The sequence below is a fragment of the Choloepus didactylus genome, chromosome 14 (genome assembly GCF_015220235.1).
Source record: "Choloepus didactylus isolate mChoDid1 chromosome 14, mChoDid1.pri, whole genome shotgun sequence".
Classification (NCBI taxonomy): domain Eukaryota; kingdom Metazoa; phylum Chordata; class Mammalia; order Pilosa; family Megalonychidae; genus Choloepus; species Choloepus didactylus.
In genome coordinates this window covers 63,300,172-63,325,163 of record NC_051320.1, presented here as the reverse complement: position 1 = coordinate 63,325,163, position 24,992 = coordinate 63,300,172, and the positions used below count along the sequence as shown (strand labels likewise).

General features: G+C 36.2%; 1 protein-coding gene across 4 annotated transcripts in view; it reads left to right on the top strand.

The window, feature by feature from the left end:
* The window catches only part of ANGPT1 (angiopoietin 1), a 248,791-nt gene extending 230,547 nt beyond the window's left edge, over positions 1-18,244 (top strand). For 2 of the 4 annotated variants that reach the window (XM_037803278.1, XM_037803277.1), the window contains exon 9: positions 15,897-18,242. In XM_037803278.1, the coding sequence (XP_037659206.1) occupies positions 15,897-16,057 (161 nt within the window). In that variant the 3' untranslated portion in view covers positions 16,058-18,242. Of the gene's footprint in view, positions 1-15,896 lie in introns of all 4 variants that reach the window. The other 2 variants (XM_037803274.1, XM_037803276.1) reach the window with 2 other exon arrangements.
* Positions 18,245-24,992: the final 6,748 nt, after the last annotated feature.

The window sequence follows — 24,992 nt, the reverse complement described above, 5'->3', positions numbered from 1 at the left end:
CAGACCAGTCATACTGGGATTTTGCATTATATGGGATTGACGCCACAAGGTATTTTGGGGTGGCATAGGAAATACCATTAAATAATAGTGTATCACATAGTAAGAAAATTAATCATTTTGATACCTTTGCAATATGTTTCCAGCCTTCTGATGGTATCAAAAGAAAATTCTCAATTTGGTGCTAGCATATCTGTAACACTTCCTTAGCACTTGTTAATCAGCCTTAACAAAGAGCAAGCAGGCCAGGCCTCAGGCTCAGGGCCTAGGTTAGGTGATGGCATTTACCTAAAATTAAATAATGTTATTTTGTTTTAATCTTATTTACCTTTTATCTACCTTTATTATAGCAAATGCCTAGTTTCCCTTCTAAGGGAATGATTTAAACTGTGCATTTTAAGTTACATACTCAACATTTGATATTTAATAAATCAGTTAAATATTAATAAAAGTTGTAATGGATATGGCAAAAACTGAAGTTGATAAATGAAAGACTGAAGTTTGGGAAGCACTAAGCTAAAACCTGATTGTAAATGATGTACTCAAAAATGTTATAGGTTCTGGCGGGGAAGAGGAATACAAAGATATCGGGAGTTTGCACAGAACAAAATTGTAAAAGAAACCTCTTGTTCAGTATTTCCCCACTCCCAGTTTTAGTCTGATTTTCTTCTCTTAATGGGATAGCAATAATTCCCATCTTTGCCTGTTCTGGTACTCTTTCTATGTTATTCTATAACAAAACACATTTTCACACTACTAAGAAATGTTCAAGTCTAATATTTTTCCTTCCCAAAACTACTTCCATGATACCATTATTATTACATATTATTATATGTCACTTCACATGTCATACCATATTATTTGAACTCCAAACCAGCTTGTGAGATAAGCATGGAGAGAAACTGTAATCTAAGGAAAAGTAAAGTTAAGTTAATGTTCACCATTTTATTCTTAACAACTAGCCCAGTAGAGTATGCTTCATAGGGGTCAATAAAAATATGGTGCATGAATGAAGGAATAACAAGCTGGTAACCCTTGAAATAACTCTAGCCAACAAAATGAATCATTAGGTTAAAATTTCTTTCATTAATTAACAGAGCATGGAAGAGTATGGAGGGAAGGTTTTGGATACTCTTTCCCCTTCCCCCTCTACCTTCTTTGCTTTCATTATTACCTCCACCAAATCACAATCCATTGCACCCATCCATTTCACCTATATTGCCATTTTCTCGATACGAAGCCAGGCCTAGAATTATCAAAACCTACCTGCTATGATTCTGCCTCTATCATATTCTTCTCCTTAAATTTTGAACATGTAATTTTGGCATCAAGTCTCCCATATGCAATTTTATGACTTCCCACACACACACACTTAAAAAAAAAAAAGTTGCTGCAAATTTATAGCGTTTTTTAAAAATGGTACCCACAAATCAGGTCATGGACTTTTTTTCTGAAAGAAAAATGTTTCTTTTAATTACCTCCTTGATCATATAAATGAAATTGTCAGTAACTTATACAAGGCCAAAGGACTTGATTTTCAAGTTGCCTGCCCATTTTAATATTGAAATATGCTTCATTTTCTCTATGTCTATTTTACAAATAATTTTTCTTACCAAGTGAGTACAACACATGAAAGGCCAAGACTAAAATCTTTCAAATGTTTCCTTAGAAAAGTATTCCAAAATGTTCCTATTCCTGTCATAAAGACGAAAATATGGAGCGAAGAGGCGAATGCACTTCTTGGTTGTCAATGAGAAAATTTCATTGCTTAGATTTATGACATTTTTCTGCTTCAGATAATTGAACTTTGTCATGTTCTTTCAACCATGATCATTCTTGGACCTGCTTCTTACTCAGCAATAAACACATATGTTGGGGAGAGAAAATTTCCACTTATTGCTTGGGCTGGAATAGTCTAAGTAAAGGTATTTTTCTAATAAACAACATTACCTATCAAATATCTTTTTGAAAGAATCCAGGTCTTGCAAAGCTATTCACTCTGTAAAACTAAAATGTGGAATTTAGATAGCTAAGGATTGGAGAACAGAAGGATATATGTCAGTGGCAGTTCAGGTAACAAGAGCATTGCCTGGAACTTACATCTTACTTACTTAGCTGCTCCATGCCACCACCACATTGTCTCTGTCAAATTCTCCTTAGCACCATTTTCTTTGTCTAATTATTTCCCTGTCTTTTTTTTTTTTTTTTTTTTTTTTTTGTATTTGAGCTTGTTGCTTATTTAGCATGGTCTCTTTCAAGCAGTGAGACTTCATACTCTTTGGAGCCAATAACTTATGGTTCTCTGTCATCATCAATTAAAGCTTTGTTTTATCTTGTTTATTTATATATTTTTACTTTTGTTTCTTCTAAAAGGAATTAAGGGTAGGTTAAGATTTATTACCTGCCAGCTGTCCTAAAGAGTTTCTTCAAGTACTTGGAGATATTTTAGTTGGAAAATGTGGTATCATTGTTACTCTTATCTATCATAGACTGAAAAACATGAGATAGGCTTAATTGAAAGCAGAAGGTATTTCAGTTAGACATAAGGTAGGAGAACATTTTGATCTTTCTTCCCTCTTTCCAAACTTATTAACTTCTTTCCATAAATTCAACATATTTTAGTGACTACCTTCTAAGGGCTCATTACTATTAGAGAAATGAGCAAGGCAGAAAGGTTCCTGATTTCTTAGAGTTTGCAGCTATTGGGGGAGACTATCAACAAAAAAGAACAATAAATAATACAATTCAAGCTATAACAAATTCTATGTAGAAATTATAATATGTGATAGAGAATTACTAGAGGAAAAGGGAGCAAATTTATATGGAGTATCCTGGGATCAGAGGCTGGAATGAGTTTCCAGGGAATTTTTATTTCTAGCTATGGACATCTCCAAGAAAGAGAATAGAAAAGAAGTTGTTTGAAAGAGTTTAGTTACATATTTTCCTGTAGGTGTTAGTCTAGATAAGACGATCTCTTAAGTTTTCTTCTGGTTCTATGATTCTATTAGTCCATGTACCCAGTGTGGTTGCCAGTAGAGAAAAATAAAGAATATTATTTTTCCTGTGTAGGTTGAAGTTCATAGTACATTGTTGGGTTGAAAGGAGACATAGTGGGCTGAGAAAGCACATACGTTTGCATCAGTACAGATACCACAATGTTTTACTCCCCCTTTCCCAGAATTACATATACATTTTTATTCCTCACTTATCAGAAAGCCAGCATTCTTCCATCCAATTTAAATATTGAATAATCCCTATGTTTGCTTACTCATTTTTTATGTGAACAGAGCATGCATTTCAAGGTCAAAATTGCCGCACACGTTTTCTATGGAACTGACCCTTATTAATCATTAAAGGGGGTGACTTGTCAGCATAGATTAAAAGCCAGAAATATCTGTTCTGTGGCTACCATTGCCTTGGGAAAATTTGATACTTTCCTCCTCAGGTTTCCCCCTTTATATAGAATATTCTTGCAAATCTATATTTCTCTAGTGGGATGGTTAAATTTAAGAGGTGATTGGAGGAAGTATTTTCTTAATTCCCCAGGAGAGCTTCTATTGTACCCTCCTGAGCCCAAAGAAAGGAATCAGTTTCATTATAAACTGAACAGTTTTATCTACTGCTTAACATAAAGAAAATGAAGAGGTAAACTTATCCAATACGTGATTTTATTTATGCTAATATATTCTATATAAGAAATAAATATGCCAAAAAAAAACCCATGACTCCAGAATTAGGAAAATGGAAAACTTTATTTTTAGATTATCACATTCAAAGAGGATTTACATGGTCTTTGGTAATAAATTAGGATTCTTCAAGTAGGTATTCTTAAAAGTCCATTAGAAACTGCAGTTACTAAAAGTTGCCAACACAAAAATCATGATATTATTTTACATTCCTCTTCTTACCTTACTTTTCTTTCAACACAGTTTCCATATTTAGTACATAATATAAAGGCTATGTAAAAATGTGACCTAATCTTCGAGAGAAAGAATCTGTTGCGGTAGAAACTCTGATCTCTTTTCCCACGCATAAACTATGTTAGCCGACATACAAGGCTTTCTAAAGCTATCAAAGACTAGTTCTCAGTTCAGTTCTAACAGAGGGGATAAAGCCACACACATAAATTTCTGAGTGCACCCGAGAACTTATCAGATGCTAATAGCAGAGAGTTGATAAATGCTTCCCTTGCCTGCTATAATCTTGAAGAAGAAAAAGAAAATGAGAGAAGCTAGCAGCTTCTTCAACTGGTGGATGATGTTGAAGTGACAAGATCTTTGGGAAAATATAATCATCTTAGAGTTTGTAATAACCCAGGAAGGCCGGGTTACGTATTGTCAGATAACTGGCATTCCCTAGGTTTTAAGGCAGAAATGTCGAGAGGAAAGATCCATATGGAAAATCTGATCACAGAAATCTACATTGCATTACTTTTAACACAGTCTCTATATTTAGTACACAATATGAAAGCTTATTCCACAAAAATGTGTGATCCTTCAAGGATGGAATTTTGTGCTGGCCACCATGGTATCCTCTGTGCCTGGCATAGTTCTTGGTACATAGTATATGCTCAATAAATAATAATTAAATGAATGAATATGTTGCCAGAGAGTCTGAAAGGGCATTACAAAATCACAAATTATTGTGGTGAGAACATATAAAAAGAAATCAGTGTGAGTCTGAATGTGACTCTTGCAGTGGACTTGGATTTAAAATGTGTAAGTACATATATGTCTGCATGTACAAACATGGAACAAAGCAATGCATATCGGGGATTAGGACTAACTTTTAAGAATAATTAAACTCAAGAAGAATAAATTATAGAATTGGAAAAAATTGAGAGTTAGTTTCTTGACTTTCAAATACATTTGAACTTCCTAACTACAAAGTATAGACTCAAATTCTTATTTTCTGGGCAAAGTTTCATTTATTGACAAGAGAAAGAAAGATATGAGAAAACATCTTTCAAAAGTTTGAAAAAAGGTGAACCAGATTCTGAGGGACCGTTAGCATAAGACTGCAACAGAAGGTTAATAATTGACAGCGGATGGGGAATAATAATAATTTTGTTTATATTTTCCTCCCATAATAATATAGCTAATATTTATTGTACCAGAGGTTGCACAATTAGTAAGTATCAGGGTCAGGACTTGAAGGCAGTTCCTCAACCTCCAGAGGCCAGGACCTTATCTCCTCCCTGCACTGCCTCCACTGAGAGGAATGGCTTTCAAGGGGAAAGATAGAGCTCTGTTTGCTCTTTGCAAACATTTTCTTACTTAAACATGAGTAAAAGTGAGTTGAGGTATGAAGCAGAGGAGAGACAGTAAGAGAGTAAGAGAATACCTAGGGGTTTTAAATGAATTCAAGGTGACTGGCCAAGATAAACAGCATTTCCTCTTTGGAACAAAAAGAAGAGCAAAGAATACAAGCCAAGCTCTTGGCCTGAAGGGGATGTAGTAGGAGATGGCAGAAGGAATGCAGACCTCCACAAAGGTCCTTTGCCTCCTGCACACAAGACCCAGGCAGCTGTTCGTTGTAGTTAGCTGTGGGAAGGGTCAAGTTTGTATTTGAGATCTCCGAGGATGGCTTTTCGAGATGGTCCCATTGATAAAATAGCATTAGTCAGCTTAGTTCAGTCTCATCCTTCATGAGCAATGAGTCAAAACAAAACACAACAGAACAAAACAGAGTAACATCTTATTTCCTCCGCAAGCTCTTTTGCATACTGTTGATTCTAACACATGCACTGAAAATGAATGAAAGACATCCACGGAAACCCACATACCTTTTTATTTTTCTGTATTTTTTATCTTAGAAGTTTTGAGAGATATTTTGTTTAGGATCAGAAGAATTTGGGAGTTAGGTTTCCTGACTATCAAATAAATTTGAACTTCCTGAGTACAAAGTTTAGAATCAAATTCTTATTTTCTGGGAAAAGTTACGTCCATTGGTGATAAAATGTGAATTTTCTGCTTCAAAGATAAAAGACTCAGATGATTTTTAAAGACTTGGGAAGCCTTGGATAGTTATTACAAAACTAAATTTTAATGAGTTAAGTGTAAATGAATTAGAAACATGCATCTCATATTTCTTATTAAAATATACACGAGGTTACAGGTTATGAAGAAAAATGCTTGGCAAAGTACATCTGGACAGTTGCCAACCTTGAAACAGTTGAGACATTTCATCAGTACTCCCAACAAGTTGCTTTCTTCCACCCTTTGCTTACATCAATGAGTTCTTTGGCGCTTAAAAGGTCTTTCCTAGATTAACTTCTTTAGCATAGCACTCATTTGCTGTTCCCAGGCACTTACCGAACAACTAACAAAGTACTATTTCCCCGGGATTGCAAAGGATTTATAATTCAGCTATTTGGGATCTTGCCAGAGAGCAACTGCACACCTAGACACCCCTCTATAGGTTCATGCAGAATACTTTCATCCCATGCAAACTTACTTATGTACTGAGCACCTGTGACTACATGTGATTACTTATGAATGCCATGAAGCACTGAAGAGTAACCAGGAATCTGCTCTGCTTTGCCTGCTCTAATACCACATCTTCTTAGGATTTATGCTTAAAAACCTGGCCATGCTTAATTTTTTCAAAGAAAGGTAGAAAACAGACAAACTGAAATATCGGAGACTAAAAAATGCCTTGGTTGTTTTTAATGCATATGTCAGAGAAAACATAGAGACTACTTGCCTGCACAGAATCTCTGCTACCTTGGAGTTCAGAATATTTTATAAAGGACCATACAAACTATACTGTCATGAGAAACAATTGCCTTTTCATTTCATTTTCTGCCATCTTACTTCATCATCTCTATCGTCAATTACTATCTAATAGTCCACGGTGTATGTGGCCCACAGGTCTTAAGGCAGAGATAATCAGAACACCTCGTGCTCTTAGGCTCTTCATGAAATCAAAATAAGCATTGAAAATGAAACCAACATTGAGTATTTAGAGGCCATGCCATCATAATGCAAACATTTTACAGCTGTACTGTGTCAATTGGTTCCAAACTATTTTTGTGTTTCTCTGATAAACCCTACCAAGCAAATAAGGAAATATGTTGGCCCTGATGACCTTGTCTTCATTATTACATCATTATGATGCCCCCACAAGATCTGTTCCCTTTTGTTCCTCCCCTATGCCCTCCGCTCCACTTCCTAGTAAGTTATACCAAGCACTTGGGTAGGATTTTACAGGCTCTCATAGTCTGCTTATCATCTTTTTTGGATCTTCACAACTGTGCTGTGAAATCAGCCAATGAGACATTATGATCTACGTTTTATGAGTGTGGAGACATGATAATCCATGTTGTATAAATGAAGGCTGTGCAACTTGGAAAAAGTTCCTTAAACTCTCTGACCACACGTATCTTTGTCATGGCACCTGACACATGGCACAGGGCTGATTTGAGGATAACATGAGAGAATGCAGGTAAAAATCTTAGCATAGTCCCTGACACATATTAACTATTCAATAAACAGTAAACATTATTAATGTTATTGCCTAGAGTCTCTTAGCTATTAATTAGTGAGGTCAGCATCAATGACAGGATCTTCTGGTGCTGGTATGGTGCTCTTTAGGCTCTTGGTTGCCCACAGAAAATTTTCTAAAAATATAATAAAAAAATCTGTGCTCTCTCTCCTGTTTATTTACTTTCTAGTCCTATATTCTCCAACCCTTTGCCTACTGGCATTCTAGTGAAGCCAAGCTACTGGCAGACTCACTCTCCTGCTCTTCCAGGGTACAGTGTGTTTAACATCTCTTTCTGCCCACTGAACTTGCACCCATCCTTCAGGACCCGGCCTGGGTTTTAAATGGGTAAACCTTGCAGAGCCACAGGCAGTTAGGACGTTTTGCCTCTCCTGTCTCATAAGATTTTCTGCATCTCTTGTTTAACATCTATTATTTTATTTCTTAATAGTTTGTTAGTCTCCCTCCTTCAAGAAACTGTGCAATCCTTGAGGCCAGGAATTTTGTTTTATTCAACTCTATCCCCTATGTCTGCCCATTGGTTAATATTTGTTGAGTTGATTCTGGATTCAGTTTTCTCCTCTTCATCATGCTGCCACATATGCTCAACATGGCTGTGGCAGATCATAGTTTATAGAAGGAGGGCCCTAAATAATGTTTGATAAAACATTTAACCTGGTATATCTAGTTCCCTGGTTAGATATTGGTTGCCATTCATAGCAAATGTTTTACCGTTCAACTGATGATAAAAAGTAGACTGCCTGAAGTATGAATTTTACTACAACCACCATTCCATTTTCCACTAAAACCGCCTACAAACACCATTCAGTTTTCCGCTAAAACCACCTACTTCTCCACCTTCATCCTATGATTCTCACCCTTTTTCACTGTGTATCAGATACACTGACTTTCTTTTAGTCCCTAAATACACCAAGTTCTTTTTCTGCTTCATGGTGTTTCCATGGGCTTTACTTTACCTAGAAGAGTCTTACCCCATTTTCCTCCTTCTTGTCCTTCAGTTCTTGATAAATATCACTTTCTTCCAAGAACATCAAAATTAGTAAATTTCCTGTTATTTTCCTTCACAGACCCCTGGTTAATGTCTTCATGGCATTTTGGGTCACAATTTGTAGCTATTTAATTTATTTATTTGCTAACTTTTTTTGTCCATTTCTCACATGAGGCCCATGAGGTCAGGGACCACATCTGTCTGGTGGAGTACCATGTAAGAGCACTTCATGATAATTAAATAACAAATGAGTAAAGAAAAAAATTAACACAATGAACACAGATGTTCTATATTGAGATGGCTATCAAATATGTTTTTTTCTTAGTGAACTAAACTTCTTCAGACAATAAAGACTTTGCACGAAGAATTAGTCAGTGACAGTCAATCAATCAATAAGCCTGTAGCCATTGCCAGTCCTTTGTTAGCAAACTCTGTTAGGTGCAATGCTAAGTATAAAAGGTGGGCCAGTAAATGAACCATGGATTTTCATTGCTGTTAGGATAACAAATGAGAGTCTGGTGTGATTTGATCGTCAGACCCTCTCAACTTCAGGTGACTATCTGTCTTGTTGACTGTGTCCCAGCCATCTTGGCTTTCTTTCAATGTCTCCAAAAATGCCATTCTCAAACAACGATTACCCCACTTTACTCATTAGAAAAGATATACAAGAACAATTCATTTGAGTCTATCACAGTATTTTGTCTCTTTCTTAAGCTTATCCAAAGTTTCCCGATGAATATGTCCTTTAGCCTGTGCCCTTTATTCTAGGCTGCTGTTGCAACAGACCTCTGCCTACCACAGTCTTCCAGGACTCATGTGACTTTTTACAAGCAGAATAAACAAAAACACACATTTTTACCATGAGGACACTAATATAGCTTGGAGAGTCATTCTATGGATAGTAGTAATCTTTAACAATAGAGTATGTTTAGTTCAGAGAATGTGGTGGCTATATGAAAGATGATTAAAAGCTCATCAGTATGATGGAGGAGTGCCTTGAAGAAGGTCATAGAAAAGGAGGAGAAAAGATAAAACACTGAAGCAGTCAAGTTTCATTTTGTCTTTTAAAGAGAGTCTTCTGGGTAAATAAATTCCCTAACATTTGGATGCCTTTTGTAATATAAATAGCATATTTTACTAGTTTATAAAAAAGAAAAAGTAAAGGAATTAATCTTAAGAAAACAGTGGTCCAATTTTACAGTTCCTCCTTCTACTTTGTCAAACAAGAGTCCCGCTCATTTTGACTTTATTAGCATTTATCTTGTTTGCATATAGTTGGTAGAACAGCATTAAATACGGTGTCTTTCTAAATTCATCAAGATATACCTTACTATCCTCCAGTATGAACTGGTGAATTAATGCAGCTTGCTATGCCTCTAATATGACTTTACAAACATAACCCAGCTGTATTCATCTTCTAAAATTGAAAAACAAGGATTAGCTTTTCTTCATTTAGTTTTTTCTAAAGTTTGTGCAAGATGATGCTCATGTTACAGTTAAACAGCTGTACAGCTTGCTTGCTTTCTAGCTTGCTTTCTCTCTCCCTTTTTCCTTCTCCTCCTTCTCCTCCCCCTCCCTCCCTCCTCCTCTTTCCTCTTCTTGCTATTAGTCCCTTCAATGTAACTCTGTAATCAAAGGGAGGTCAACTGTATCCAAATAAAAATATACCAGAATGTCTCTGGCATAAATCTTTCTGTAAAGATTTCACAAGTGTTACTTTAGGGGAAGGAGAAAAAGTACTATATTTTGTCTGAAAATCTAAGAACAATTCTTTAAAAAAAAAAAAGTTCTGAGTTATCCTTACAGAGAGTTGTGCACTCCTCTATTTTGATCAATGTTTGTTGCTTTTTGCTTCCCCCCCTTTATTAGAGAAGTTGTGGGTTTACAGAACAAACAATCATGCATAAAATACAGGTTTCCCATATGTCACACCACCACCAATACCTTGTGTTGCTGTGGAACATTTGTTTCAATTAATAATAGAACATTTTTATAATTGTACTATTAATTAAAGTCCATGGTTTAACTAAGGGTTCACTGCGTACTGTAGTTCCATGGATTTTTTTTTTTTAATTTTTATTCTGTTATGTATGCAATCTAACATTTCCCTTTTTAATCATATTCGGATATGTATCTCAGTGCTGTTAATTGTGTTCACAATGTAGTGCTACCATCACCACCATGCATTACAAAAACATTTCCATCATTCCAAATAGAAACCCTTTCAATTTTAAGCCTAACCTTTCCATTCCCTCCCCTCCCCCCATTCCTAGTGTTCTAAGTGTTTTTATCAAGAAAGATGCTGTATTTTGTCAAATACCTTTTCTGCATTGATTGAGATGATCATTTTTTCTTTCATTCTGTTAATTTGTTGTATTATACTAATTGACTTTCTTATGTTGAACCAAGCTTGTATACCAGGGATAAATTCCACTTGATCATGGTGTATAATTCCTTTAATATGCTGTTGGATTTGGTTTGCTAGTATTTTGTTGAGAATTTTTTGCATCTATAGTCATAAGAGATACTGCTCTGTAGTTTTCTTTTCTTGTGGTATCTTTATCTGGCTTTGATATGGAGGTGACATTGGTTTCATAGAATGAGTTAGGGAGTGTTCCCTCTTCAATTTTTTGGAAAGCTTTGAGCAGAATTGGAGTTAAATCTTCTTGGAATGTTTGATAGGATTCTGTTGTGAAACCATCTGGTCTTGGGCTTTTCTTTGTTGTGAGGTTTTGGATTATTGATTCAATCTCTTTACTAGTAATTGGTTTGTTGAGATCTTCTATTTCTTCTTGAGTCACTGTAGGTAGGTTGTATGTTTCTAAGAATTTGTCCATTTCATCTAGGTTATCTAATGTATTGGCATACAGTTACTGATAGAATTCTCTTACAGTCCCTTTTATTTTAGTGGACTTGGTAGTAATGTTCCCCTATTCATTTCTGATTTTCATTATTTGTATCCTTTCTCTTTTTTTTTTTTTTTGTCATTTGAGCTAAAGGTTTGTCGTTTTTGTTGATATTTTCAAAGAACCTACTTTTGGGTTTGTACATTCTCTCTATTGCTTTTTTTTTTTTTTCTATTTATATTTATTTCCGCTCTCATCTTTGTTATTTCCTTCCTTCTGCTTACTTTGGATTTAGTTTGCTCTTCTTTTTCTAGTTCTCCCAGTTTTGAGGTTAGGTTTCTTATTTGAAGTCTTCCTTCTATTTTAAGGTGTGAGCGTTTAGGGCTATAAAGTTGCCTCTCAGCACTGCCTTCACTGTATCCTGTAAGTTTTGGTGTGTTTGTATTTTCATTTTTGTTCACCTCAAGATATTTCCTAATTTTGCTTCTGATTTCCTCTTTAAAACATTTGTTGTTTGCTTAAGAATAAGTTGTTTAATTTCCACATTTTTGTGAATTTTACTTTTTCTCCCCGTTATTGATTTCTAGCTTAATTCCATAGTGGTTGGAGAATATACATTATATGATTTCAGTATTTTTAAATTTTTTTGTGACTCAACATATGGTCTATCCTGAAGAATGATCCATGTGCACTCAAGAAGAATGTGCATCCTGTTTTCATTTGGTGCAGTGTTCTACATGTGTCTGATAGGTCCAGTTCGTTTAGTGTATCATTCAAGTCCTGTTCTTCCTTATTGATCATCTGACTAGATATTCTATCCATTATTGAGAGTGGTGTGTTAAAGTCTCCTACTATTAATGTAGAACCATCAGTTTCTCCCTTCCAATCTGTCAGTATTTGCTTCATATATTTTGGGGCTCTTTGTGTTGGGGGCATATATATTTATAATTGTCCCCATTATCAGTATATAATGACTATTGTTGTCCCTCATAGCTCTTTTTGACTTAAGGTCTATTTTATCTGATATTAGTATAGTCACACCAGCTCTCTTGGTTACTACTTGCATGGTATATATATTTCCATCTTTTCACTGTCTGCCTACTTGTATCTTTGACTTTAAGTGATTCTCTTGCAGATGGCACATAGTTGGGTCATGCTTTTTTATCCATTCTGCCAATCTCTGCCTTTTGACTGGAGAGTTTAATCCATTTAACATTTAAAGTCACAAATCTTTCTTCTGCCATTTTGCTATTTTGCTACTTAGCCTTTGTAAGTCTTAAAGTGACTTAAAATGCTGATGGGAAACAACTGCCAGCCAAGAATTTTATATCCAGTGGGACTCTTTTTCAAAAATGAGGGAGAGATTAAGACATTCTCAGACAAACAAAAACTGAGGGAGTTCATCACCACTAGACTTGCCCTACAAGCAATGCTAAAGGGAAAATAGCAAAATAGCAATATAGCCTTTGTAAGTCCCTCACTTCCATTAAAGCCTACTTTTATATTTATTTTCTTACTTGTACCATATTGAGTGCTTTCTCATTTTTATCTGGATATATTTTTCATCTGTTTTGCTTATGGTTACATTGGGTTAAAATTTAACATCCTTAATATATGACAATTTTATTTGGTTTGATACCAACTTCACTTCAATAGCATGCACATACACTTTCCTATTCCCCTCATTACCCCCATCATTTTTTTCTACTTATTATCACAAATATCTTTGTACATTGTATATCCAAAAACATAGATTTATCATTATTTTTTATGCATTTGCATTTTAGCACCTATAGGAAGAAAGAAGGAGAGTTACATACCATACAATACAATACAATAATACTGGCATTTATAATTACCCAAATGGTTACCTTTACTGCAGATCTTTATTTCTTTATGCTGCTTTGACTAGGGTTAGGGTGAGGGTGCAATGAAAGTGTCCTTTCATTTCAGTCTGAAGAACTCACTTTTTCTTGGCTGGCAGTTGTTTCCCATCAGCACTTTAAGTATTTCAACCCACTGACTTCTTGCCTTTATCATTTCTGATGAGAAAACAGCACTCAATCTTTTTGAGATTCCCACGTGTGTAACATTTTGCTTTTCTCTTGCAGTTTTCAGAACTCTCTCCTTGTCTTTTGCATTAGATATTGTAATCAACATATGACAAGTTGTGTGTTTTTCTTCATGTTTATCCTGTTTGGGGTTCTTTGAACTTCTTGGATATGCATATTCACATATTTTGTCAAGTTTGGGAAGTTCTCTGTCATTATTTCTTTGACTATTCTTTCTGCCCCTTTCTCTCTTCTCCTTCTGCAACTCCCATCACAAGTATATTAGTACACTTGATGGTGTCCCATAGCTTTCTTATGCTATTTTCACTTTTAATATTTCTTTTTTCTTTCTGCTCCTCAGTCTACTTATTTCAAGTGTCTTATCTTCAAGTTCACTGATTCTTTCTTCTGCCAGATCCATTCTGTTCTTGAAACTCTCCTGGGCATTTTTCATTTCAGTTATTGTGGTCTTCAACTTTAATACTTCTGTTTGGTTCCTTTTTAAAATTTCTATCCCATACTTAGATTCTCATATTGTTCATTCACTGTTTTCCTGATATCCTATAGTTTTTTCTCTGTACTTTCCTTCATCTCCTTAAGTATCTTTAAGATCACTTTTTTTTAAAGCTCTGTTTAGTATGTCCCCATTCTCATTTCTTCGTTGGTGTTTACTGTATTTTTATTCTTTTCCTTTGGATGGGATTGCATTTCCTGTTTGTTTGTTTCGTACTCCTTGTTTTACACTGTACATTTTAATATTTTAAAATGATAACTCTGGGATTTACTTCCTGGGATGTCTGTTTCCTGGTTGTGTAACCAGCTGGTTTTAAGACAGAGATTTTCTTGAGCTCCAGCCCTCCTATTGGGAAGGTCTGCCCAAGGTGAATGCACTATGCAGGGTTTTCCCTGTCTTACTGGCCTTTGTCTTGTCCTGGTCTTTTGCTTGTGAGTTTTTTGGAGTTTCCCTGTTTACATGAGTTTGGCTGTCCCCTCTATTTCCCAGGGGACAAATCTCCCTCTCCTGGGTATTTGAAGCTGGCAGGCCTTTGTCCCAGATTTACCTCTAAAGTTTTTTACATTTCTTTTGTTGGACTTTCCCAATTCAGCCAACACAGGGCCAGGGACCCATGAAAGGGGTGTAAGCCACCTCCAAAGTGTCCTGTGGAAAGGACCAGGGACAATGCCTAAAACTTATGACAGCTCCCCAAAACTGAGCTTTCCTTGCCTGCCCAGAAAATGCAGCCCTTCAGCTAACTTTCCCCTGCAGCCCTGAGGAATCCCTGAGTCTTTAAATCACCACCACCTCTGCCCCTGCCAGGGAGAGTTGAAACAATGGCTGCCATCACCTTTGTCTAGGATGGGGTTGAAACAGTAGCTACCCTCAGAGCCAGGACCTAGTGATCCAAATTTGCTAATCCAACACCATGATCAGTGATCAACTGTGCACACCCTTGTCCTTGGAGAAGAGGATTTTTACATGCCTTTCTGTTAGCAGCAGCTAGACAGGGACTGGACCCCACGACAGCCTGCCATGGGAGTGGGCGATGGGCACTGGTAGCCACTGCACAGAGAGAGCAATTTATATTTCTTTACTGTAATTTATCAGCCTCTTCCTCCTGCTCTTCCCTGGATGCTGTACCATGTTCTTCTCTCCTCTGCAGTTTCAAGGTAGTTGTTTCAGACAGTTCCTGCGTGTTTAATAATTGTTTTGGTGACAGGACTGAGGCTTGGAGCGCCCTACTCTGCCATCTTCCCTGGAATCCTCTGAACATTGCTTATTTTTGTTTTTAGTTTTTTGTTGTTGTTGTTTTTGTTTATTTACAAAGTTTAAAAAGTACTTGAGCAATCACAGACAAAATACGCTACATAGGAGCAATACGGCTACTATTGATGAACTCTTCCCATATTGCTATAAGCTCTGGAGAGGATATATTAATTAAAATTCAACTTGAGTGTCATACTCATTGCCCAGTATCCAAGTAGTTTCAAAAACATCTTAGGGCCAGTTCTTGACATAATTATGAAATGGATGGATGGCATCTCTTTCTATTTTGATGTCAGTTCTCTGAGCTTCAGAATGTCTTTACTAATAATGAATCATTCTATTCCTAGTAACAGGCATAAGATGGAATGTCTCTTAAAGGTATCCACATTTTACTTGCCCTACATATAAAATCCAGGCCTGGCTTAGCTTGTATCTTGAAGCCCAGAGGCTGCTCATCTTTACAGTGGGAAGTGAGCCCAATGGAGTCACAGTGAAGGATGGTTTGCATGACAGCATTCCCCCCTCTGATTGATCCTACTCTGCCTAAATCAAATGCCATTTAAAACCATTCCACTAGTTAGCAGATATTTATTGAATTCCTCTTCTATGAAAATAACTGTAACAAGTATAAACAAGTTCCCCAACTGTAACAAGTATAAACAAGTTAATGCCATCCATTTCCAAATATTCAATGTACTTATTTTTTTCTCCTTCTCTCTTTTAATTATTAACAAACTTTTCAGGTTGGTGGTTTGATGCCTGTGGCCCCTCCAATCTAAATGGAATGTTCTATACTGCGGGGCAAAACCATGGAAAACTGAATGGGATAAAGTGGCACTACTTCAAAGGGCCCAGTTACTCCTTACGTTCCACTACTATGATGATTCGACCATTGGACTTTTGAAAGCACAATGTGAGAAGCAATTACAAATACAACAAGGAAATCTGGGGATGCTACCAGAGGAGAAACTTCTTGAAAACTTCTGAAGCAAACAGTAGTGTCTCCCTTTCAGTAACAAGTGGGTAGTTATGTGAAGTCACCAAGTTCTTGACTGTGGATTTAGGGACTTTTGAGTTCACAAAAGTCTCTACTTGGGGTCACTGTGTTGATATGGCTTGAATTTAGAGAATGCTACTCACTGTCATGCTTTAAAAAAGGAAGAGACTGCTCTGCTCGCTGTGCTTTGAACTACTACTGGAACTTATTTTGGAATGATGGTAGCCAGATGATAAATATGGTTTATTTCATTTAAAACTGAAGAAGAATATGAAGAAGAAGAACAACAACAACTAGAAGAAAGAGAATGAGAAAACAGGTTAGAAGAATAGAAATGGGCCTGCCATAATCCTTTGGAAAAGGTGTATTACACCAGTGAAATGGTGTTATTTCTATGCAAACCTACTAACAAATACATTTATACTGTTGCACAGTTTTAATAAAAGTTCAGAAAGAATGGTGTTCCCTATGTTAGTTAAATGTTAAAAATTTTCAGAAGTCACATTCTAATATACCTAATAGCTGATTTCAGTTCTTCAAACGTAAACTCCATTTTGGTGAGCCGTAATCAATTGTAATGCATGAGGAATTATAGTGGGAGGTAGAAACATACTTGATTCATTTTGGTACAGTTTTCAGGATATATGGGATTAAAAAATTACCACCACCCCCATCTTACACTTTTCATTTACTTTAGAAACTGACCGAATGATGTATAAATATATTTATAGGCTGAGGAAAGTTCAAAGAATGAAATGTATCACCAAGTTTTTCTAATAATATACACACATTTACTATGTCCTTTAATATTATACAGGAAAACAGTATTTTAGAGTGTATCACATTGAAGTAAAATCATAGTAAACTGGAGAGTTTCATCTGACTATCATCTTTCATGTCTACACTCAAGTGTAGCTTCATTAGTTTGAAATGTTTTTAGCTCTCCAATTCTTCACCCTGTTATTTCGTGCTAATTTAATTTTTGTCAGTTAACTGAAACATCTTTATCAGATCTACCCTGTGCAGTTTCTATAAAAGATACACTTTGAAATCTATGAAAAATAAAAGAGGAGTTATAAATATCATTGTACATAGCATATTTATATCCACAGTAAACCTAATAGCTGTTTGATCTGGAATATGCAATGTTATCCTTAATTGATGCAGATAAACACAAATTTTCAAAGACATCTACCATATTACTTTATGAAACACATTATTTTTCGTATTTTTCTCCTTCAGGCTCTGTTTTATTATGCAATATATAACTTTTAAAAATTATTATTAGTGGAGAAAGTTGAAAAAACTATGTGTATTGTATTTAATGGAAACATATAAGTAAAAAGATTAATCATGGTCACCCAACTAGTTGAGAAAATTATGAATGCTAGCTGCTATAGATCTTGTAATGAAAATATTCCTTTGGAATAATCCATTTTGAGTGACTTGGCACACATTTTTCTGGCAAGTTTGAAGTTATTACAGTACTTTATCAAGAAATGTTCTCTGCCTCTAAGTGTTCAAGGTTACAATAGTGAACAGTTTTTAATCATAATGTGAGCCACTGTAAGATAAGAAAATTGAAATGGATATTAGGTCTCTTTTCTTAGAAAAGAAAAGGGTTTTCACTGCAATAATACAATATAAGACTTGGTGATTAATCAATTATGTCTTAGTAGCTTTCCTCCATTTAAGAGAATAAAGCTATTCAAACTTCTAAGAAAATATTTTTAAAAGTTTATGTCAAGTGTTTATATTTACATACCTGGATACAGCCCTGTTGTGCCTTGGAAGTAATATTTGCAGATATCACATTTTTTTATATTCTTGGTGGTTCCTTCATAGCATTGTTTAGCCTCTGCCTCCAAAAATCTTCTCAATTATTTTCATTTAAGTGAAAAAATAATGGAGTGTTTTCTTTGTTTGTGTTCCTAAAGAATTTTTTTTTACCAGTCTTTGGGTTAAGAATACTATTTCCCAACTTATATGACAAAAATGAAATTTAAAAAAAAGAAAGCATGATATATACTGTTTTGTTATCTGGGTTTGAAAAGTGAATTATGGTTTCCAGTTATTTATAATAAAGCCATATAAAATGTTTTCTGACTATTATATGTATCATAATAGATTCACAGCAATTTAACACACATACCCTTTACATTTAATTATTTCAGGAAAAGATAAATAGGTATTAGAATTTTGTCTTTACATTTTTATTTCAATAAAATCCATGTGGTTTCTAGGCAGATTTCTTTGTATCAATCACAGCATTATTTGATTTAAACAAAACTGAAAATAAGATATTTGTGCAACTTCATCTCATTTTAAATAAGTGCTTTATAAAATTTAAAATTAGAGATTTAAGGAAGTATGAGATCACTGAAAAAGAAATGTCCAAATGAACTAAAGCCTCAATCTTTGAAATCTGGGATAGAATAAGAAAGCTTCATCCCCTTTAGCATGAAAAACCTAAGCAGTGGGGTCCAAGACCCTACTATGATTGTTAGGTCCTGCCTGTTCTCACACGCTGTGATATCGCGTACATCAATGAATTATGGGAACTTTGAATGTGGAGCTAGAGGATGTGTGCTGAATACCTGAGTTTGGTATAAAGGGGAAAAGAGAAAGAGCTTGAAGGAAAGGCTACTCCTCCCTCACCCACACAGCCATCCTATCAGTTCAATCCTTACAGGAAAGTTTCTTGCCTTTATCTCCTCGAATCTACTCCCACTGCCACCACACTTGATTCAACCCCTCCTTAACTACTACTTAGATGATTGGGAAAGGTACTCTTTCTCCTGTATCTCTCTGCTCCTATTCACCCCATAACACGGCAAGCTATTCTTTCTACAGCCAGACTTCTGTTGTTTCTTCTCTGTTCAAAACCCTTCAGTGTTTCCTCACTACTGCCTGAAATTAAAATAAACATGTCCATGTTTATTTTAACTCCATCCCCAGACAACTCCATTCCACCTACTTCTATTCTGGTCAAAATGAAAAAGCCCCTGTGGTAAATGGATTGCAAAAATGACCCCTATTCTTCCCTTTTTTGTATCTTTGTCCCTTGCAACGTGACTTTGCAGCCCTTCTCATAATGAGATGGAGTCTATTTCTCCATCTCTGAATCTGAGCTGGCTCCAAACTGGTTTTGTGTAATAAAATGCTGCACAAGTGACTGTGGGTTTTGAGCCTGGGCCAAGAGCCTTTGTGCTCCACCCTACCTCAGCCTTGAGAAAATGCCCAGGGTATCCCACTGGAGGACTGGAGATAAACTGGAGTAAAGCTGAATTTACCAGCTGAGACCACCCTAGACCAGCCAGCCCCCAGTGGACCTATCAGATGATCACAGACACACGAGTGAGCGCAACTGAGATGAACTGAGCCTGGCTCAGATGAGTAGAACCACCCAGCTAATCTGTATAATCATGAAAAACAATAAGTGGTTATTGTTTTAAGCCACTGTGCTTCGGGGTGTTTTGTTAGCACTATTGTAACAATAGCTAACTGAGCCTACATCCCACCCAATACATTATAATATCCTGACCCTGTACCTTTTTATATACTGTCCCCTTTACCCAGAAGAGTGTTTCTCAAAGTGTGATATAACAACAGTTTGAATTAGAATTCCCAGGGATAAAGAGCAGTAATTTACAAGCTCCCCGGCATCCCAGTAATTCTTAGGTATCCTAAAGTTTCAGAATCACTGTCTTTCAGTGATGTTTGCTTCCTTCAGCTGAGTTGGCAAAAATTCTAACAGTCCTCTAGGGTGTATCTAAAAAGCTGCTCCGTGAGTGTTCCAGTTTGCTAATGCTGCCATTATGCAAAATACCAAAAATGGATTGGCTTTTATAAAGGGAATTCATTAGGTTACAAATTTACAGTTCAAAGGCCAAAAAAGTGTCCATACTAAGACATCAACAAGAGGATTGCTTCACTGAAGAACGGCCAGTGGCATCCGGAACACTGTCAGCTGGGAAGGCACATGGCTGGCATCTGCTGTTCCTTTGCTCCAGGGTTCTGTTTCAAAATGGCTTTCTCCAAAATGTCTCTGGGCTTCTGTCTTCGCTCTTCTCTCTCACCTCCTGTGTGTCCTTGCTTCTTTCTCCCAGGGCATTTCTCCCTAAGCATCTAGTGGTCCTCTCTTAGCTTCTCTGGGGCAAACTCTGGGCATGATCATCTCTTAGCTTAGCATCTCCAAATGTCCTTCTGTCTGTGTCTCCAAGCGTCAGCACCTGTGTTGGCTCCTGAGCTCTCTTAAGTTCTCCAGTGAACCAATCAAGAACCACCCTGGATGGGTAGGGCTCACATTTCCATGGAAATAACCTACTTAAAGGTCTCACCATTGGGTGAGTCCCATCTCCACGGAAACAATCAAAAGGTTTCACCCTAATCAAAAGACTAATAAGTCTGCCCCCACAAGATTGCATGGCTTTTCTGTGGGACACAATATATCCAAACTGGCACAATGACTCTTTTCTTGATCCCCTTTATTAATTGTCACACTCTTTTCACTCATATACTCTTAAAAAACTTAACATATTTGGTTTGAATTTTGTTTTATATTCCCTACTGTTCAGTAAGAGGCAGTCTCTCATTCATTCTTAATTCCCCACAGTACCTAGCAAACCCTTGTTATTTGTTGAATGAAACAAAATTGCTCTGCAAGATTAAAAAATTCCTTGTATCTATACAAAACCTAACACCCACAGATTTAACTTCTATCTTTAGCCATTTTTTTACAGACATTCAACTTAGCCCTTTACGACTACAGAAAAATATTTCCTGATTTATAATTTTAGTTATCATAGAAATTCACTTTATTACTAACTTTGCTGACATATATGGTATAAAATGAAGAAGGACCACATGCTTCTTTTAATTTTAAAACCATTTAAATATATTAAATTCACTCATGAGTAGTAATTATTTTTTCTTTACATACTCATTAGTGTTTCAATGTAAGAAGATGATATCTAATTTAAAGTTTATGCTTTGGCAGCTTATTTTCAGCTTTAGGATTTAAGAATCGACTATAGCCTTTTTCTCTAGTTGATTTGTCTTTTTCTTTTCAGGAAGAGTAGCCTCTTCTAATTCAAGATCAATAATTTTTCATTTACTGATCATTCCTCTGCACATTACTTTTTGATCACTTACTATATGTCAGTCCTTGGGGTTATGATAGTGAACATAATAGAAGGATTCCTGGGGGGGAAAATGACATTAAACAAGTCATTACATCTCTTGCAAGCTTTTCTCTCAAGAAAGAAAATGATAGACTCATTCCCAATAAGGAGAAAATGATGAATAATGGTCAAGATTTAATAACTCCCAGAACTACCTTTTAACCCAGGACAAGCAATCTCAAACTCTGGCATGTTTAAGCTCATCAAAATGTATGAGGATTCTTTATTTTGTCTTCTTTGGGTAGACAGGAGACGGACTCCTGATATCATCCACTACAGGCAAGTTCCTCCTTCATCCATCCGCCCATGAGACCAGCCTGCCTCCTGCCCATCCATCCACTCTATCCAGGCCTTTGGCAGGAGTCCATGGGCGTGCTATGATGGTGAAGGCAGAGAGGGTACTGTTATTGGCCAGTTATGCCACAGAATTACTGTGTCTACCTTACCTACCTTCCTCTCATGAAAAAATTGAAAAAAATATGGGTCTACTTCCTAGATACACTGTGAAAAACCAGAATCAAGTAAAAAGAAAAAAAAAAAGACTAAAATTTTGTAAGTTAAAAATGGATTAAAAAATCTATACTAAGAGAATATTCAACTACGTGTACTTTAATACAATGTCTAAACATTGAAGCAGTGATGGAAGGGATTAGAGTGAGAAGAAAATCATTAAGGTTCTAAATTAATTTGAATATTTCCATTAAAATAAACATATATTAATAATATTGCTAATGAGATGCTGGCTTACAGTCATATAAGCTCTTCCTTTGGAAAATTATTTTATAGATTTAATGGCAGAGTGTGAATTATATTAACAAATGTGTATCAAGTAGTTACTATCATGCAGATAAAGTATTAGGAAGGTACAAGGGATACAGAGATGAATAAAGCATACAAAAAATCACTGTGAGAAAGACAAGTCAGCAAAAATAAACAATATGATAATTTTACAATTAATAGAATTAATAGAAGTATTTAAGCTGCAAAGGGAATACTGAGACAAGTGATTAAGTCTGCTGAAATTTGTATTGTGTATAGTTGTGTATAATAACAATAATATGTGCAAAATAGTTAATAATAGTAAATTTTGTATATACATAGTTTAAAAACCAGAAAAAATGTGTAGGCCTACCTCAATTTACACAATGAGGTTCCATAGATGATGGCATCTGAGCTGTATTGTGAAAATTTATTGGAAGACAGGAGTATAAAGGCATAAAGATATTAGAAAGCAAGGAGTTATGGGGAATGCCAAATCATTCAGTGTGAATGGACTGTAGTTTATTTGAGGAAAAGGCACCAGGAGACAAGACTAGAGATGGGAGAAATGAAGAAGATTTTACCCACTTTAGAAAGGCCATATTTTCTGCAATTAGAAGATGCACTGGAAGTGGGTAAGACTAGAGAAGTCGGGACCAGTGAAGAGGCTACCACCAGGCCATTTAGGATGAGGATGTGATCTATATAGTAGTGGACTATAGGAATGGACCAGAGAAGATTTTAAAGATTTTTTGAGAGATATTAAAGAAAGAGAATCTAAGTTACTTAAGGACTGAATGAGAGATAGTGAAGCGATCAGGACAGTTCATGTTTTTGTCTTAATTAGTTAGATGGAAGGTGGTGCAAATGATCAAATTAGGGAACACAGGTTTGGGGAGTGGTTCATATGTTAAGATTTTCATGTTGAGTTTGAGATGCCTGTGGTTTAAGTTTAGCAGTTGAATAGATGCATCTGAGTTTAAGCATGACTAAAGTAGAAGATTTGGAACTCTACAGCATCTAATCAGAAATTAAAATTATTTCAAAAGAGAGTATAGAGTGAAACAGATTTCAGTAAAATAGATTTCAGTGAAAAACTTAAAGGAACATAAAAATTAGAAAGAGCCAATAAGGAGGACTCGAGAAGGAGATAAGAAATTATAGCTCGACAGACAAGAGGAAAATGAGGGTGGAATGAAGTCATAGAAGTTAGGTGGGTAGATTGTATCAAGAAGCAGGGCTGTCCAATTCACCACAGAGGGCTGGTGGCATTATGATTGCAAAGTGCCTGTTGGGTTTGGCATATAACCCATTTGGCCACCGGTGGTGTTCATAAAGGCAGCAGCACTGGAGGTCTAGGAGTTACGAGTCGGACGGCAAGAGGGTTATGAATAGATGGGAAGCAAGACCATAAGAATTACAGTTTACACCTTGACACTTATATGGTATCTAAACCATCAGTATAGGCTGGGGACTTGTTAGAAATGGAGACTCTTAGCCCCCGTCTCAGACCTATTGAATCAGAATCTTCATTTTAATAAGATCCTCAAGTAACTTTTAAGAACATGGAAACTGAGGAGTTCTCCAAGGGCTAATTATACCTGGAGTGAAATGAATTAGAGCTACACTTCCTTGTGAGAGGTGTTTCCACCACGGTAACCTTGGAAGATTAATGGATTAAGGAAATCATCGGATTTCTCTAGCATAGCCCCCAGCTTAAATGTATGCCATGTGCAGTTGCTGCAGTGGCCCAGACTCAGGCCAGTGGCCTCCTTCCATTCCTCCACTCTCCCATCGCCCCATCTCCCTTTCCCTGTTACCTTTCTACTGCTCCCACCTCACCCCTTCCCGATTATGTAGGTTCCCCCATTTTTCATCCTATAAACCATATAACTCAGTCTTTTATCCTCTTAAGAGTGATTAAATGCACACTCAAGCAGATTTTCAGCATTAATATTTTGATGGGAAGCATTTATTTGGTTTAAATATTTGGGGACGTTTTATTGTTTTCCGGTATGAACACCATACCTGCCCCAAGAAATATTTGTTCAAAATATTTATTGCAAATTGTCATGCCCTTTTGTATTATGTATTAATTACCACTCCTATCATGTGTCTTTCCTCATTGTAGCTAATTTCTGACAGCTTATTATATATGCAGATAATTGATCTCTACCTTGGACCTACTCAGTTGAAAGCCTGGGATGCAATCAGGGAATCTGTTTCATCCAAACTCCAAGGCATTTCTTCCACACACTAGAGTATGAAGACCTTTTCTCCATTGGATATCCTCCCTGCATTTTTATGCCTAGAACCCTGTCTCATATTTACTTATATATTTGCCTCCATTTCTTCAATAACCCCGTGAGTCTCCCTTGCTTCAGTAGTGTCTTACTCCACTCCACCACACACACTGCTGCAAGACTTTTCTCACCAAAATGGCCTGTCTGGAAGCAAAGGGTTCTTGCCATGCCAAAGCTGATGATTCCTAGGAGACTAGGGTTCTGTTAGCAACTAGCCACATAGGTTCAGGCAAGCCACGTAATCTCTCTGTTCACTACTTCATACACGTGTACATAGTATCTTCTCTAAAGTTCCTTGAGGAGAAAGGAACTGTGTTTGGTGCCACATTTATAGCCCACAGTGTACAACATGCTCTCAGTTATGTTGTCCATGCTTAATAAATACTCTTTTATGTAATATAATATAATTATGATTTTCTTCATTTAATACATGGATAATCTAAAACATATAAATGAGAAAAGTTCTTAAGGAAACAGTAAATAGATGGTATATTAGTTTTCTTTTCTGTATAATGAATTACCACAAATTTGTATTAGCTCAAAATTCTGTAGTTCAGAAGTCCAAGCCCAGGATGCCTGGACTCTGGTTTTATACAA